This window comes from Astatotilapia calliptera, chromosome 1 (genome assembly GCF_900246225.1).
Source record: "Astatotilapia calliptera chromosome 1, fAstCal1.2, whole genome shotgun sequence".
In the NCBI taxonomy this organism is placed as follows: Eukaryota; Metazoa; Chordata; class Actinopteri; order Cichliformes; family Cichlidae; genus Astatotilapia; species Astatotilapia calliptera.
Window position 1 is genome coordinate 23,175,498 of NC_039302.1, and position 17,897 is coordinate 23,193,394.

The 17,897-nt window shown below is 37.0% G+C and overlaps 1 protein-coding gene across 3 annotated transcripts in view; it reads right to left on the reverse strand.

Annotated features, from left to right (window-relative positions):
- LOC113023905 (CUB and sushi domain-containing protein 1) overlaps positions 1 to 17,897 on the reverse strand; it is a 435,654-nt gene that overhangs the window by 134,025 nt on the left and 283,732 nt on the right. For all 3 annotated transcript variants that reach the window (XM_026170386.1, XM_026170376.1, XM_026170368.1), the window contains 6 exons: positions 15,760 to 15,942; positions 15,294 to 15,479; positions 7,630 to 7,770; positions 3,761 to 3,882; positions 3,556 to 3,628; positions 2,318 to 2,456 (listed from right to left, as the gene is read on the reverse strand). In XM_026170386.1, coding sequence (XP_026026171.1) covers positions 2,318 to 2,456; positions 3,556 to 3,628; positions 3,761 to 3,882; positions 7,630 to 7,770; positions 15,294 to 15,479; positions 15,760 to 15,942 — 844 coding nt within the window. The remainder of the gene's footprint in view (positions 1 to 2,317; positions 2,457 to 3,555; positions 3,629 to 3,760; positions 3,883 to 7,629; positions 7,771 to 15,293; positions 15,480 to 15,759; positions 15,943 to 17,897) is intronic.

Sequence of the window (17,897 nt, forward strand, 5' to 3'; positions counted from 1 at the left end):
CTTTACACAAGTAATGGCTCAAAGAGGATTCCTTTTTTTTTTTTTTTTTTACTGTGCTGCAATTGTTTACTGGATTATTTGTGCCATTAATTAGTGTCAACTAATTTTTATTCAATCTCCGCACAGGATATGCTTGTGAAGATGGAATATGGGGGAGAGCAGAAGTGCGTTGAAGTTCCACAAAGGGATGAATGAAGGACATGCATATTGTATTGAAGAAACAAGTGATGAGAATGCTGTTATTTGCATTTACCATGTCAGACCTTTTGATAAACAAAATTCTAATGAAAGTGAGAACATGTACACTGTTACGTCTTTCAGAAAATGTTTTGAAATTGTGGTGCACAGTTCAGAATAAATGTTTTTCAAAAACCATTGCATCTTTTTAGTAAATGTTTATTTCCAAAAGAAATTTCTAGAAGTTCAGAACAGTAAAATTCCCGCTTTTTAGAATGAATTAGAAGATAACTCTTACGTAGTTAAACTAAAATACTCTTTTGAGAGTTAATATATAAACTCTTAACACCAAGTGTTAAATTATCAACTCCAGACAGATTTGGTGTTTAACACTAAATCAGAGTTAACGTACCAACTCTCCAAAAAGAGTTAAATTAACACTCTCTGGTGTGGACCCATATAGACACTTCAACAGTGTTGAAATCAAATCCGACAGTGTTAATTTGGACATGCTGGATTTGCTGTGCATATTAAACAAATATGTAAGACTGCGTTCTTCCATTTGCGCAACATCTCTAAAATTAGAAATATCCTGTCTCAGAGTGACGCTGAAAAACTAGTTCATGCATTTATAACTTCCAGGCTGGACTACTGTAATTCATTATTATCAGGATGTCCAAAAAACTCACTGAAAAGCCTTCAGCTAATCCAAAATGCTGCAGCAAGAGTCCTGACAGGGACTAGAAAGAGAGAGCATATTTCTCCTGTTTTTGGCTTCCTGTTAAATCCAGAATTGAATTCAAAATCCTGCTCCTCACATACAAGGTCTTAAATAATCAGGCCCCATCTTATCTTAATGACCTTGTAGTACCATATCACCCTATTAGAGCACTTCGCTCTCGCTCTGCAGGCCTACTTGTTGTTCCTACAGTATTTAAAAGTAGAATGGGAGGGAGAGCCTTCAGTTTTCAGGCCCCTCTTCTGTGGAACCAGCTTCCAGTTTGGATTCGGGAGACAGACACTATCTCTACTTTTAAGATTAGGCTTAAAACTTTCCTTTTTGCTAAAGCATATAGTTAGGGCTGGACCAGGTGACCCTGAATCCTCCCTTAGTTATGCTGCAATAGATGTAGGCTGCCGGGGGATTCCCTTGATGCATTGAGTTTTTCCTTTCCAGTCACCTTTCTCGCTCACTATGTTTTAACAGACCTCTCTGCATTGAATCATATCTGTTATTAACCTCTGTCTCTCTTCCACAGCATGTCTTTATCCTGTCTTCCTTCTCTCACCCCAACCGGTCGCAGCAGATGGCCGCCCCTCCCTGAACCTGGTTCTGCCGGAGGTTTCTTCCTGTTAAAAGGGAGTTTTTCCTTCCCACTGTCGCCAAAGTGCTTGCTCATAGGGGGTCATATGATTGTTGGGTTTTTCTCTGTATCTATGAAGCGCCTTGAGGCGACTTTTGTTGTGATTTGGCGCTATATAAATAAAATTGAATTGAATTGAATTATTCTATTAAATAGCTAAAACACTTAAACACTAATTAACCCATTTGCATTAAGTTGGAGCTACAGGGCCTAATCAGTCGATTTTTGGGTCTAAGCATCAAATAGTAGATGATCCAGAAAAAGGATGTTGTATATCACCAACCTATCTAGTTGAACAGAAACCAAGATTTGGGAGCTACTGACACACTGCAACAACGCGGTATCTGAATAATTATATCTGACCAGCTAAATGAAAAATTAACTAGCCTCTGCTTCAGAAGAAGTATGCTGAATCGTCCACAAATGAAATGTCTCATAGGCGATGAAGATAACTCGGCGTGTACGTCACATTTCAAAAAGACAAATTTCTGCTATTGCAGTTTCAGGCTACACTGCATCTGTCTGTAGCTTGTTTCCAGAAGAAAAAAAATGTAAAAAGCCAACATTAATCATTTACTGCAGCAGTAACTCACCAGCCTCATCTATATCTGACTACCTTATATTGCATGTGAAAGACTGCCCAAGTAAAATATTAACTAAATAATGCACTCCCTAACCGTACCATATTATCTAACCATTAACAGTCAAATGTCAACAATTTTTGAGCAAACACATTTGACAAATCAGTCAACAGCATAGTTGAGTAATACACTTACTTGTCAAAGTGTATCTTTACAGCATGGTCTGCTTGTGCTTCAATCACCCACTGGCAGTTCAGAGAGTCTTTGTAAAAGGAGGGCCAACCAGGAGATAGCAAAACACCTGTAGGAGCTGTAAGATGCCCTCCACAGGGAGCTGGATGGAAACAAAGACCCCCACACACAACCACAGGAAATAAAATTAATCATTTTCTCCTTGTAAATGTCTGTAAATTGCTCCTATTTCATTAAGTTAGCAGATTAATTGTCTGCTCTGTTTATTTTATCATTCTAATCCACTCTGAATTTCTATATTTCATACATAAACATTTACCTTCAGAAATTACAGTGAGCCCATCATGTGCTACAGTAAGCAATTTTGAGTTAGTGATGTTTGAAAAAGCCCAAAATAATTATCACATTATAATTTATAGGAGGAATTAAATATATTTATGTGTCAAATGGTACCAAAAAATAACTCTCCGTTTCCCTGCACAAGCTGCAGGCAGCAACACTGGCACATACCGTCACTACTTTATAGCTCAGTTCCAAAATTTCAATTATGACACATTAAAAAACAATAATTATCTCCCGTTGAGTTGTTTCTTTCAAATAAAATGAAATATCAGACATCGTATCATGTTCGGTTTTTATTCTTATTCATTTTGAGTCTGTCTAGAACCTGAATTAAACATAAAAAACTCCAGACCTGGAATTCATGGTTTCTTCATTATTCATTGCTACAACATATAATTTGCAGTGGCTTGTCTTTTCAAGTAGCTCATACCTTTGCCTATTTGATTGCTCTCATAAATCCAGACTTTCAGCAAGAAAAGAAAAAAAAAAAAACACAGAATGCATACTGAAGGAGCAGTTTTTTTGGATGGGATCTTCAAGAACAGGAGAGATGATATTCTCTCGTACTCCATAGTTAAAAAGATGACCCCCCCATGTTCAATTTGATTTTGTCCTAATAGTACATCTCTGTCTTTCGGTGTCTAAATAAATGAATATGTGTCCCTGAAAAGCTTTGGTACAACATGTGCCAGTCTCATTTAAAGATTATTCTTTAGAAAGAATGATGTGTCCAGACTGCAAGCCTAAAATCAATTAAAAGAGAAAATTTAATTGTTCCAAAGGTGCATAAACACACTTGAGCTGTATGGTAATCGCTAAAATAGTTGAATGTTTTGTGGAACATTATACTCCTATATACAGTAAACAGTTCTTATGTGTAGGTGTCTGCTTAGGTTTACCTTCACAGCGAGGTACAGCTGCAGACCAGACAACATTTCCATCCTGAATAATGCAGGTGACCTGATCGGACCCCTGGAAATACACGATTTAAAGAAAGGTTACATTTATACTAGGTTTTACCACACAACTATGGACACCGATTATGACAATCATTTCAAAATTGTGTTAAAAAGTGTGATAATGATACTTTCAAATGATTATTACCTGAGTCCGAATGAATCCTTGATCACAGCGAAACGCCACTGAGCTGCCAAGCTGAAACTGGTCACCGTACCTCTGACCATTTACTGGGACTCCTGGGTCATGACATTCATTCTGACCAAATGCTACAGAGAGAAAATAACCAGAGAAAAGTTAAAACTGGGGCTAAGACACATAAGATTGAATTACTGTATCAAACAAAGGCAAATTAATTTGAAAAGGAAAGAACAAAGACGTAATCTGAAAAAAAGAGAAAGCTGGCAGATTGCAACTACACTCTGGTTAAGTGGTTCAAAATATGTATGCATATTTATTCATTTGAGCAGTTTTTACCAGTTTTTTCAATTTATTTTAATACCGAAAAATTGGTTCTGCCAGAGGAAAAAAATGAAACCGCTGCTGTATCACTGTCAGTGAATGTGACATCTCCACTGATATGGAAATATGGGAATGGAATTATCTTTATGTGGACTCAACCTTGTCATGTTAAGCTTATATTATCCCCATTCCAGAGATTAACCTGATCCCACCCAGAGCACACACCCAGTGATTGGACATGTCTCAGGTTGATTAGCTGCTGATGGAGGGAAATGGGAGCAGTGAGAGAAAGGAGAGGACGTAGGGAAAAAAATGAGAGCCACAAGGGAAATGGCAGGTACACAAACAAAAATGCACACATACTGTATATTACATACAGTCTTGTAGCAGTATTCAAATATGTGTTCAAATATGCATGTAGAGAAAGTACTATATAGGCCAAAGGCAGACACAGATAAAGTAGCCCTTGTACTCCTTCAACAACCTGATATTATAGAAGAGGAAGAAAAGACTAGAAGATACGTATGAGAAAAAGCACGAAATGCCAGCATACAAAATATTCAAATGATATGTTTAAACCAATACAGTCATTGGTTTGAACCCAGTAGAAGATGAAAAAAAGGCCAACTAAGGCTGAAGAAGCTAAGAAGAAGCCATAGTGACAGGGAAAGGTAGAAACATATGGCATAAAAAAAAGGAAAAAATAAAAACTAAATGATATTTCGGCTATAACAGAAAAAAGATGAACTCAATAGTTGACCTCAGATAAGAATAACTATGCATCTTACAGTGAATGCATTTTGTAATTTAAAATTTTGAGTAAACCATTTGTTAGTAAGATGTAAACATTTTAAAGATTAGCTGTAGTTAGTGAGGAAATAAGAATTTTGACATTAAGGAGCAATATGCACTAAAGTTAGCAGGCTAACCAGCTAGACCAGGCTTGGCCAACTCCAGGCCTCGAGGGCCGGTGTCCTGCAGGTTGTAGATCTCACCCTGGGTCAACACACCTGAATCAAATGATTAGTTCGTTACCAGGCCTCTGGAGAACTTCACGACATGTTGAGGAGGTAATTTAGCCATTTAAATCAGCTGTGACGGCTCAAGGACACATCTAAAACCTGCAGGATACCGACCCTCGAGGCCTGGGTTTGGACACCACTGAGCTAGACCCAAGTAGTTCCACTTTCTACCTCAAGGGACAATAGTGAGTCCAGTCTCTTTTTGCCCAAAGTATGGTTTAGTTTAAAACAAATTGTTAAAGAAACAAAAAGTGAACATATATAAGGTCAAAATTGTTTTTTGGAAATGATCATCTTCCTCTGAAAGTGATTAAAAACAGAATTTGGATATATTCCATTTTAAATATATCATTAATAACCTTAGCTGTCATAGGCTAAAGCACATTTTTACGCATGATGTCCTCATAATATATAGGATCAATTTATTTGTAGGATAGATTCAAATCTGCGAACAGTTATTGGCTCCCAGTGCACCGCTTTCACCAAATAACTGCACAGTCTTGCATTCATTCTTGAGTTTCTAACACAATTCATATAAATATACCCACAGCATAACCTCTTGATATTCATATATGCATTAAAATGTTAATAGACCAAATTACTGAAACAGCACAATATGTTTGATATTTTTAAGTCCCAGTGTAGAATTTATGTCATCAGGTTTTCAAATTACATTTTCAAAAAGTTTCACCACTAAAAACTATATGAATGTATTTCAGCATTTTTCTTTTCTGCCAGGTAAAAAGTTTGAGAGGCATTTAATTTAATATGATTTTTATTTAACAACATATTAATTTTTCGTTTGAGGTGCATCAAACCTTTCATTTGTGTTAGGATTTGAAATAGTACACTTTGTTATTTATTATGCTCAGTTTTTTTTCACTAGGTTAAAAAACACACACACACACACACACACACACACACACACACACACACACACACACACACACACACTATTTTCATTTGTCAAATGCCACCTCTAAAGGAAGAGCCAAAGACAAGGTCATTTGGGAGGCAGTGTGTGAAATGGTGCAGAAGTGCATGGTAATCACACTGAATGAATCTGAATCACTCAGGCAGAACTAGTTCAGCTTAGAGTGGATAAATATACAGGATGGTGTAGCTGGGTTCAAACTCTGACAATGGGACAGGCTTAACTGGGTGAAAGTAAGATATGCATATGTAGCTTGCCATCACCAGTGTGTGAATGTGTGTGTGAATGGGTGGATGACTGGATGTGTAAAGCGCTTTGGAGTCCTTAGGGACTAGTAAAGCGCTGTACAAATACAGGCCATTTACCATATAGGATCAGTCAAGCAGAAGAAGTCAAACAGGACAGGTTAAGGTAACGTCAGGTGCAGTAATGCTGATGTCGGTATTATATTAATCATAACGAAGTGCCATTCTGAGGTGGTTAGCATATGAAAAGGTATTTTACTCTGAGCTATATTTAATATGGATCTTAACTAGTATATGAAGATACTAGCTATACAACAAGCTCCGGAAGCAAATCCTCAGAATTTAGTTGTAAATGTAGCTTATATGTTTTAAAGATGTGCATTGAGTTACATAGCAATACTCAGCTTGATAATCAGTAAATCATTTGTTTAAAAAAAGGGACACTCGCTAGGATCTACCCTAGAACATAATGTATAGCAGTATGTTGACAACTGATTTCTGCTTTTGTCTCTGATTACATGGTGGTAGAAGTGTTGCATCTCAGTTTTACTGTTGGAATGTCCGTATTGTTTAACAAATTTCTGCTATCAAAACTCCACTGAAGTGACCCTGGAAGTATTCTTAATAAAAATTTGTCAAAGTGTCAAAACAACATGCTGTCATTTGTCAGAAGAACTGCTGGGAAAAAAATGACAGTTACTTAAAAAAAATTTAAACCAAATTCAAATACAACAATGAGGTAGTACGCTGGTAGAGATCTTAATGGATATTTGGTTGGTTGCAAAGAGGCTGCTACCCCAAATCCTCTTTGTGACTAGTAGACTATCATAGTCACTGCAGTATGCACAGAAGACACAGATCTTTCTGCTAATACTCAATAACTACTCACGGAGTAGCTGAAAAATGGGAAAAAATTGCAGCAGAGAGCCGAAATAGAGGACATCCACCAACACATTTCAAATGGTGCATCTTTACTTCAATGCAAATCCATTTCTGGTTTTCATCATGCTTTTCACAAGAGTTTCTGAGTTTTTGCAGACAAATCTGCATCTTCCATGCAAACTACAAGCAATCACAGTAATCTGCAGGCAACAAAGAAGGTTTTCAGTGCACAATTCATACCACTTTGCAACCGATTTCACCTAGTGTCAGTCTCCAGGGACCACTGTAGAAGCACAGATTTTTCCTAGTGCCAGTGGGCTACTGACTAGTCTCTTTGTTTGCAACCTCCAGTAACCGCTCACCAACTGGTTGAGATTGCACATTTTCCCCCAGTGACTTAGTAAGCTAAGGGTGTTTACTACGGCCTAAACAACAAATGGACTGAGCAATAAGTAGGTAGTTGATACTTACTGGTATAGCTGATATTGAAGCCCTTCCCAGTATTTGAATGATCAGACTGAAATTCCAGTCTCATGATGTGACCGTTTGAGGCGATCTGTGATGGAACATCTTTTCCTGAGAATGTCCCAAATGTTGTTGGCTCAGACAGACCTAAAATCAAGCACAATTTAAACATTATTTTAGAGAGACATTTAATATTGCTTATCTAATTTATCCTGTATAAAATCAGGCCAGACTTGGAAAGAGAAAGGCTCATCCCAAGGGAGCTCAAAGAGGTGAATTAGGTGTAATTAGGGTTAAGAGAAAACAAAACACTGAGATGATTTAGCAGTTCCTGACACACTTGCTAAATGCTTACTAATATGCATGATAAGCACATAATGCTTTATTTAAGCATTAGAAGTAGAAGTGCCAAAGTATGAAATGTATTCATGGTGTAACAAATTATTGACATTCAAATAACTGACAATCTAAATGAATGTAAATGATTAAGCTGGTCCTGGTAAAGCCTAACAACTGTTGTGAGTTTTAATGAGAACAACAAGAAAAGTCTGTTAAAATGTCAATGTTAACTATAGGCCGCTGAAGGATAACTTGCTTCTCTGCATGCTTAGAATTTAAAACAACAACAACAACATCAAAAAAATAAATAAAAAATAGGAAGAAATCTCCAGTAAAAGTAGTCCATACTGAATGCACTGTATAGTAACAGTTACTACTAAATAGTACTAGATGTAAACATGCCTAGTACAGAGCGACAAGAAAGGCATTCATTCATGACCCTTTAACTTGTTAACTGAACAAAAATGGCATTATCCCGAGGACACCTATCTCGAAGATTATTTCCAATTTCCAATTTTGAACACTCATAGCATGAAAGCAACACCTGTGCACTATCGCATTGATCCAAATAACAAGCAAGAAACCTGAAGATCCGAGTATAAAAGGAAACCAGACACACATTAGTGTGTCATGCTTGCCAAAAGATGATACATAGAAGCTCTTTTGTACAGATGCTGCATTTGAGTGAATGCCCAAGAGACTAATATCAGGTGACTGTGGTGTCTGGGTCATTGATGGTATTGCACCTCAATGAGTATTGAACCATGCATTTCCGGACAATTCCATCACCATGGGAAGGAGCATTATCTTGTTCCAAGTACTCATCATCCCCTCAGGGTACATCATTGCAATGAATAGCATAACTTAGCTGGTATGTTTCAGTGTGCTCCAACACTGAGGTATCACTAGACAGTCATAAAAGGACGCACTCTATATGAGTTGAATAGTCTGAAACTTCCACCCCTTCGCCTGTACTGCTGTAATCATACATCACCTCAGGTCTGTCTAAGACATTTGTGTCACAGCATCAGACCATTTACTGCAAAAAGTAGTTATAAACTTTTGTTTGGAAGAAGATATTCTACTCTTCAGTGCGCTCCCCAGTGATCCAAGCAGCAACGACAGAATCAGGGGGGAGTGTCATAAAAACTGGACTACAGCACATAGAAAAGCAACTTTCCAGGTTGAGATCACTGGGATATGTACATATACTCTATAAAAAAAGGATCCCAAAATGGTAATGAAAGAATATAACAAGTCACAGGAAACATCTGCAGTCTCTGGTGCATGGGTAAGAGAAATACACAGGTGGTAATTATTGTGGTCATGGACAGCTATAAATTTCCCTTGTTCATGTGGCTCAATGTCTTATGTTTTGAACCAGATATATAACCACAGTGGTACAAACAGGCCTTTAAAGAAAAGTATGGGAACGTATGGATCTACAAAGACAAAAATAAAGGGGCTTTATACAGAGATGGAAAAAGTACAGACATTCTGCACTTAATACTTTTTATACAGTATTCGGTACAAACACTACTGTTAAAAATACTCCAGTAAAAGTTGTACTGAGTACAAGTAAGTAAAAGAAAAAAAGTACAGGCTCTGAAATGTTTTCAAAGTAAGAAAGTAAAAGTAGCTCTTCAGAGGAAACAGGAAACAGGAAAATGTGTATAGTCAATGGTTCAAGTGGAATTCAGCAGGTGCAGATAATGCTCAGTGTGGACAAAAGAATCATAACTCACAATGATTTCTATTAAAAGCTCCAACAGATTTTCTTCCTCCTGCTCTTTGTGGACATACACAACTGAATTCAACTAGATGTCAGCAGATGTTTCATGAGTTGTCTTGGCTGATTTCTATCCTCTACACTGACTGGCTGTCTTTTTTTTTCTAAATGGTATAAAATTGGTATGAAGGTGGATTTCAGTCAATGAATCTAAGCATCATCATCTAAAATCTACTCTGCTACACTTGATGTAACCCAACTCTGAGCATGAAACCACAGATACTGTGCACCAGTCACACACAGTTCTTTACTTTAAATCCATCACAGTACAGCCAACTAACCTGTTTATTCTGCAGTAACCTGTATTTTTTTTTTTTGCAGCCTTTAAATTACACAGTTAGTCCACTCAGTTTGATTTACAGCATGTTTCACAATATGAAAAAAGCATGATGTCACATATTCAAAGACCACTGAGTAGTCCTTACCTATAAATCTGACCTCTCTTCTTCCTCTCCTCCCTTGTGTTTCTTATCTTTCTCTATCTCTGAGTGAAGTTAGCCCTCTATATTTTCTCTCTCTGGGATATACAGCAGCTGGACCTTTAGCTAGCAACACACTGTACGACAAACCTCTCTGCAATTGACAAATTTCAAATGCAACGGCGACGGCTCAACAAACATCCGCAAACACACTGATCTTTGTTGAACTCACAATAATTTGAAATGACCTGCCCTTTAAAAAAAAGGGCTCCTCTTCAGCAGGGTAGATAGATGCCGAAGTACTGCAACCACAACTTAAGGATACCTGTTTCCGGGTATTGTGGAAAAAAATACCCCCCCCCCCCCCCCCCCCGACTTTTGCACACGTCAAAACTACTTAAGTAAATTACAGATACCTAAAACATTGTGCTTAAGTATTCCAATACATTGGAAACTTTGCGGAGACTGGAGGGATTTAAACACAAATGTTGAAATTTTACAATGATCCCTTATCACGTGGTGAATTTCAATAAATATTAAGCATATATCGCATAAATCTGCAATGTGACTTATTTTAGGCCAGCAGCGTGATCATGTGCTTTTGCTTGTAGCACAATAATAATTTCATAAGAACATCTCTATAGTGTAATGTACACGTCAACTCCATTTGTAACCATTTAAAACTATGATCCATTTTTTATTATTATTACACAACCGAACACATTGCATTAGCACATCTGCAGAACTCAGATGAAAGAGTCAAATTGCGTGATCCCCACAGTAGTCCTGGTCAGTTGTGGAGCACAAGGTTTGGCTTAAATACTGAGGATGATGCCAGATTGCATCAGGTGGCAGATTCCTGAAAGTCTGGCAGGGCATATCAGAAAATCACCTTGTAATTTATTTCTCAACTGAAAGTGATGAAATGACATATATATATATATTTTTTTTTTTTTTTACAAATATCCACAATTATTTATTTTATATACGTGGCAAAGAGAGCACTGAAAATGGAAATACTATTTAAATCTCACCAATTATGAATTTCATTTTCTTAGATTATATTAGATTCTGATGATATTATTTGGATAAAACTGCTTCGGCGAGCATATGCTGTCTTTTGAAGCATCGTGGCCTTGCACGATGGCAACACCAGGTTGCCAAACACTCTGCCTTCTCACCGTACATCTTTCCATCAGCTTTCACAATCATCTATGAAAAACCCCACCCTTGGTGAATTTGTAGAGTTAAACAATGATTTTGCAGATACTGAGAATGTGTTTTGTTTTTTCAGCTATTTCTGTGTCTAGACGCTTACATAATACCAAACAGGAAGCGATGGTCTGCATGCCTCAATCAGGATCTTGACACTCGTATGGTGTAGCACAGCACACCTCCATGTTTCACCACTTCAAATTGCAAGAATTTCCTGTTTAGTGTAACTACAGCATCAGCAGCAGCCAACACTCTCTCAGTGTCACTGTCCTGTATCTGCAGCAGTCTTCATGAGGGATTTTTATTGATCTGTTGGACAAGCCTGGGTGGAATATAGGAACATTTTTAAGGTGATTTATAAAGGAACACTACATATAGCATATGCACGCTGGTATGGATGCTGAACATCATTATCATTATTTTGACTTTTCAGCAACCTTCTTTTTTTGCCTTTTGCTTGTACATAAACTTTTAATACAGATGTTACTCAATTTTTAACTTCATTTAAATATGGAGGTAATGTTTGTCTAAAGTTGCTGTTTTGGTCACTTTCTTTTTCTGCAGCAATTTCTTCTGCGGAGGTGAGAAGTGCTGCTGTAATTGCTTTTCTGGTCAATAAGTGTATTAATCTTCTGACATTCCAGTGAACCAGCTGATGCTTTGATTACAGGTTTTGAGGTGAAAAAGCTATTACAATGCATATGTGTAGGTTTTTTTTTTTAGTTGGCTATTTTAAAAGTGCAGATATAAACAGATACACTGGAATGAGATGAAATGTATTGACGATCGCTAAAAGCCTGAAAACTGACAGTTTCTTACTATTGACTTTATGAAATTCATATGAATTTTTAAAGGTAACAGAGATGGCAATGGAAATCAATGTCAGCTGACATCACTTCAAGGGACAGAAAGGGAGTTTCAAGACCACTTCACTGATAAAGATGCTGTTCTTCACAACACTCCCATAGAAACTTTTCTTTTTATTTCCTTCTTGACTTGAATTTTAGGATTCAATGCACTTAGACACAATTAAGCTACACAGTAACTGAGTTGTAAAGTGCCAGCCTCTTTAGTCTCTAGCAACTCAAAAGCCCTTTCACTTATTCATTATTACATTGATAGGCAAGAGACCAGGAAGGAAATAGAATCAACGTAACAATAGCTAAAAGAGTGCCAAGATCCTACGTTATCTTATCTAAGTGGAGAGATTTAGAGAAAAGCCTTTGTAATAGTCTGTCACTATCTTCTCTTATATTAGATGACAATAATGGCTTTCTGATTAAGTTAACCATTTACATGCCATTCAAAATGTAGCCCAAAGTGTCATCTTTTTTTTTTTGCATGGATTTCATGCTGCTGTTGCCCCACTCAGAGGATTTATGGGTTATTACGGAGGTTCCTTTGTTCACTTTTGTTTGCCATTTGTGATTTCATGTTCTTTTATTCAGAAATACAAAAGAAGGCAAGTTCATAAGTGTCAAGTTGATATAAAACCTTCAGTGAATAGAAATTTGATTTCTTTTCTATAAAGGCATAAAAGCAGAGTTTGAGTGATTGCCTCTGCTGCATAATTCAATGATATTTTAGACATTTGATTATGTGACATGAGGACATATAATTAGACACTGCCAATCAATCATCGGCAATGAATTGGCATCAATAAATCTTTGTAAATATTTGTTTGTGTTCATCAGCCCAAGAACCGATAACCGATTAATAAGCATAATCTGTGAAAAGTGGATGTTCAATTAGTAGCTAACCTTATGAAAAACAATTATTGGGTGCAGTAATGGTGAATACTCCAGGGAAAATCAGGTAGCATGCAAACCACCACGTTTCTCTACCTCAGTTTGTTGGTATGGAAAAACTACAGGCATACAGAATGAGCTTTAAGCCATCCATTTATTTCTCACTTCAGCGCTGAAGTACAGTCAATTTGGAAAATGTGGTTAATTGGGATATACTATGAGGATTTTTGGATACTCAGCAGAATTTTTTTTTATTGGAAATTTTGGACTTTCAGTAAGTTTTTTGGTGATGTAAGATTTGTGCCTGAAAATAAATGTGCTTGCATTGCACAGCCCTGCATTAGAGCCTGCGCTATAGCTTACATCAGCAATATTCACTCATGTTATGTCACCCTTGATTTCTGGAATTTTCCTTCAGCTTACTGTCTATATAAAGAAGAAGAATGTAAGGACATATTTTGAAGCCACCGCTGGCATTAAAAGTTTTAGCACTGGAATTGCCCTTTTAAAGCAGAAGGCTGTCACACAAAACACAATAATGACAGTTCTCTGTGTGCCATCCTCAACTTTCACAGGCTGGCAGCAGTAGATAGAAAAAAGGCTCATAAGGAGAGAGCAACAGGCACCACTGCAGAAAACCAGCGCACATGTCCAAAAGATATGTTTTATTCTGCATTACAGGACAGACAACACTGAACTGTGACCTAATTCTGACTTTTGTAAATAAATTGTTATGAAATTTGAATTTAAAGTTCCTATACCTTGAATAAATATGTCATAATAAATGTTTAGAGATTTACATGGTTGAATTTAGATGAAAGATTACTTTTTAAACAAATTTATGCAAATCCAAAAAAGAAGATGAAAATATATATTTTTTAAGCAATTTCATGAAGGATTCCAAAAAGAGTACAGGAATCGTGCATCAGCATCAGAATAATGCTTTATCTGTATCATTATGGGAATTTATTTTAATGTTTTTTATATATATATATATATTCCACGTTCCTTTTTCTCCCTTTTTTTGAGAACCAATATGAACATTTCTAGCATTTTAATGGCTGATCCATCTTTACAGGCAGTTTACAAACAAACTACATCTTCATAGTAGTTTGTTATAAATTGAAGTATATTAGTAATATTAATTTGATATTTATTGGTACCAAACTGAAGGGAAGTGACTGACTTTAGATGGATTTTCATATAATAAAAACTCAAGTACAGCAGATCATTGAGAGGTTTTTTTTTTGCTCTCTGTTCCTGAAGGCACAGATACACTGTGGTTTCCTTGTGACAGAGATTTATCACCAGTCAGAGCAAACTGGAAGACTTCAAAGCAATAACTGAACTGATTTCAGTTAGCCCATTGTAACAGCGATAATTGCCCTGTAATTTAAAAAAGGTTCTACAGAGACAAAAAAAAAGAATAGTGCTAGTCAATTATACACAAGTTCATCTTTAATGATCACCCAGTCAAACATGGGCTTGACTTGATTCAGTTTAAATCAATAACCTTTATTACAATGGGGAACAGCAATCTAATTGCTCTGTGTTTTATGTGAAGTGGAAAGCTATGCAAGTGTTGAAATGATAAATATTACATTACAACTACACATCCAGTGTGCCCATCATTCATCAACCCATCAATGAGATCCACTCAGCAATTCTCTTTACCAGCTGATACAGGATTTAATAGCTGCGAATTTCAGAAACACTCCCAACCTCCCCGCTCCACCCCACCACCACATATGTCTTTTTCACCTATTTCAATTGGTCACACAGACCAATATTTATGCCATAAGATAAATACATATGCACAATGATTAACAAATGTATTAGATCACCTGTCATGAAAAAAAAAAAAAGATTGTAGAACTGCACTAAAAACATTAAAAATAACGGTTATGGTTAAAAACAATAATTATTTTTAGCATTAAAATGTCATTTCAATTAAAGAGCTTGCACATACTGGTGGATTAAGCATTACAGAAACATTAAAAAACAATTTAGGTGATTACAAATACTGTTAATTTAGAGCAGCTGTAGCATAAACTTTACTCTGGGTGGCAGCCTAATAAATTTGTTAAGTACTGTATACTGAGGTTTACCTCTTAAAACCCCACCACAAAAGAACAGAGCAAAATAGAAACATGCAGTTACCTTCATCTTTGACCACCAACCAGTCGAACTGTGGCTCCAGGTCAAAGTCAGAGAAGAGGAGATGAATGCGGCTTCCCGGTTCAGAAATGATCAACCACACACAATTCAGGTTGTTTCCATATTCCTCTGGGTAGTTTGGGGACAATACAGTCCCTGATGGGGCCGTGAAGTTGAAAAAACATGAGACTAGAAAGAAAGAAAGAAAGAAAGAAAGAAAGAAAGAAAGAAAGAAAGAAAGAAAGAAAGAAAGAAAGAAAGAAAGAAAGAAAGAAAGAAAGAAAGAAAGAAAGAAAGAAAGAAAACAGCATGTTACTTTTTCAGGTAGCTGGCTGAGAGTGAAAACAGAAAGGCAGACGCTGACAGACAAAGTACAAAAGCAAGCAAGAAAAAACAACGATAATAAAAAATTAAATATGAAAACAAACAGAAAGAACAACTAGCACAGACACAGAAATGGTAGACTTACAGACACAACTGGGTTTATTGCCAGACCACTGATTATTGTGCTGGCATGTGATGGTTCTTTCTCCCACAAGTTCAAAGGCTGCCTGACAAAAGAAGGTCAACACGTCACCATGTTGAAAGCGGTCACCGCTACGGCGACCGAATGCAGGCACCCCAGGATCGCCGCAGCCGCCTCGTTCGATCTCTGTAATACACAAATGCAGAAAGTCACATTTTATTTCGATAATCAACGTCATGTACATGTTCGTTTTTAGATAAGGCGTTGTTTGGCCTGTATTTGCGAGGACGAGTTAAATGGCAATGGCATGCATACACTGATTTTGAGATAGCATGTGTATTAAATCAATGCAAACTCGGCAACAGATTACAAGATGGCCTTGAAATAATTTAAATAAATGTTCCACGTTACAAGGTTGCTGTAAAAGCTACCTTTTTAGGAAAATTGAGCATGTACAATATTTTCTTTTCACCCCCAGCTGTTTGCAGCATATGGCTGCTCCTCCCTGAGCCTTGTTCTGTTGGAGGCCTACTGTCATCTGATTGTTGAGGATTTCTCTGTATTATTGTAAGGTCTTTAACCTACAACATAAAGTGCCCTGAGGTAACTTGTTGTGATTTGGTACAACGTAAATAAAGTTGAATTAAACTGAATTGCATCCAAAAGTATGGAGAGTGAATCAGCTTAAATCAAATAATCTTAAGGTCCTTCTAGACTTGCCAGATATAATTGTAGCAAATGGATCAAATTCTTTGGATAAAAATAATACAGAAACAGAAACATTTATTTGCCATTTCACAAGGGCTTATTTAAAATCAACTTCCTTGAAAAATGGGGGCAAGAAACAGACAAATGCATTTGAACTGATAATGACACATGCAAAAGGGTAAACAACAAAGCTATGCCAAAAATCAGGACAAAATATGTATACAAAATATACCCCCCAGAAAAACAGACAAAAAGGAGAATTATGATTTGGCTTAAGAATATCCGGAATGTTTCGTTTATTGTGTTTGTTTTTGAACGAGTCAGGAAAATTCAAATGGGCTCTTTTCAAGCTGTCTGAATGCAAAGGCTTCAGTCAGAAGGGGGTGATGTTATTGCTTTATGGAGCAGAAAGCGAAGCGAACATGTCTAGCATCAGTTATATTACACTGTTGCGTTAAGAAGTGAAATGCAACCTGAAATTCAACGGGCAAAACTTCATTTTGTTTCCTACCTCGAAGCTAATTACCATCAAGGTAATTGTGGTGTAATTCAGCTCTAATTGTGAACAGCCAAACAATAAGTGGAGACGCACAGGTAGATGAAAACACACACACTGATTCATGCACACTCTTGTTAAGTAATCAGCAGGAGGTGGAAATTGAACAGAGCAATGCTAATGTTTGTGACGTGGTATAAAATATGACTTCCCCTACTTCCCTTGTGCACATTTTAAGACACATACAGTATGTTGTGCCTGCCCTGTGTTCTCTTATTTACACCCTTTCCTCTGTCTCTGGCAGTACTCCTTTTAAATAGTTCCTGTTCTTCTCTTCCATTATGCATCTTCTTATTGCTCCAGGTCTCTAAGTCTGATACACTGTGTTTTATTGGCATTGGTGTCACATTAGCAGTACTGTCGACCTGGCCTGCAATCCTGTTCTATTCATTTGTGACTCATTTTCATCCCTTCTTCTCTTAATGGGAGTGTGTTTTTTATCCATCCCATTCCCCTCGCTCCCCTACTTTAAAATTTGACATTCTACCAGACGTCTGTCATCTTGTAACACATGCTCCACCATGCTGCTGGATTCGCTTTGGGCAAACACATCTCAAGGTGAGATGTGTGTATGTGTTCAACACTTTTGCTATCTTCTGGGATGTAACTGCACCCACAAGAACAGAATACTCAAAGAAGCAGGAGGCATGTTGGTGGCCCATAGCTAGCTGTCACGCAGTTGATGAGTGTCAGGATGGATATCAGCAATCTTGAGCCCCCGGTAAGTCTGCCATTATCATTGTAAATGCTTCTCTCTTCTGAGCTGTTTCTTTCTAATGTTACTTTTTAGACTTTTACTGAAGTGAAGATTATATATTTACATCTGAACAAAAATATTTTACGCTTCTTTTTTCCTATGCTCAGAGCCACACACTGC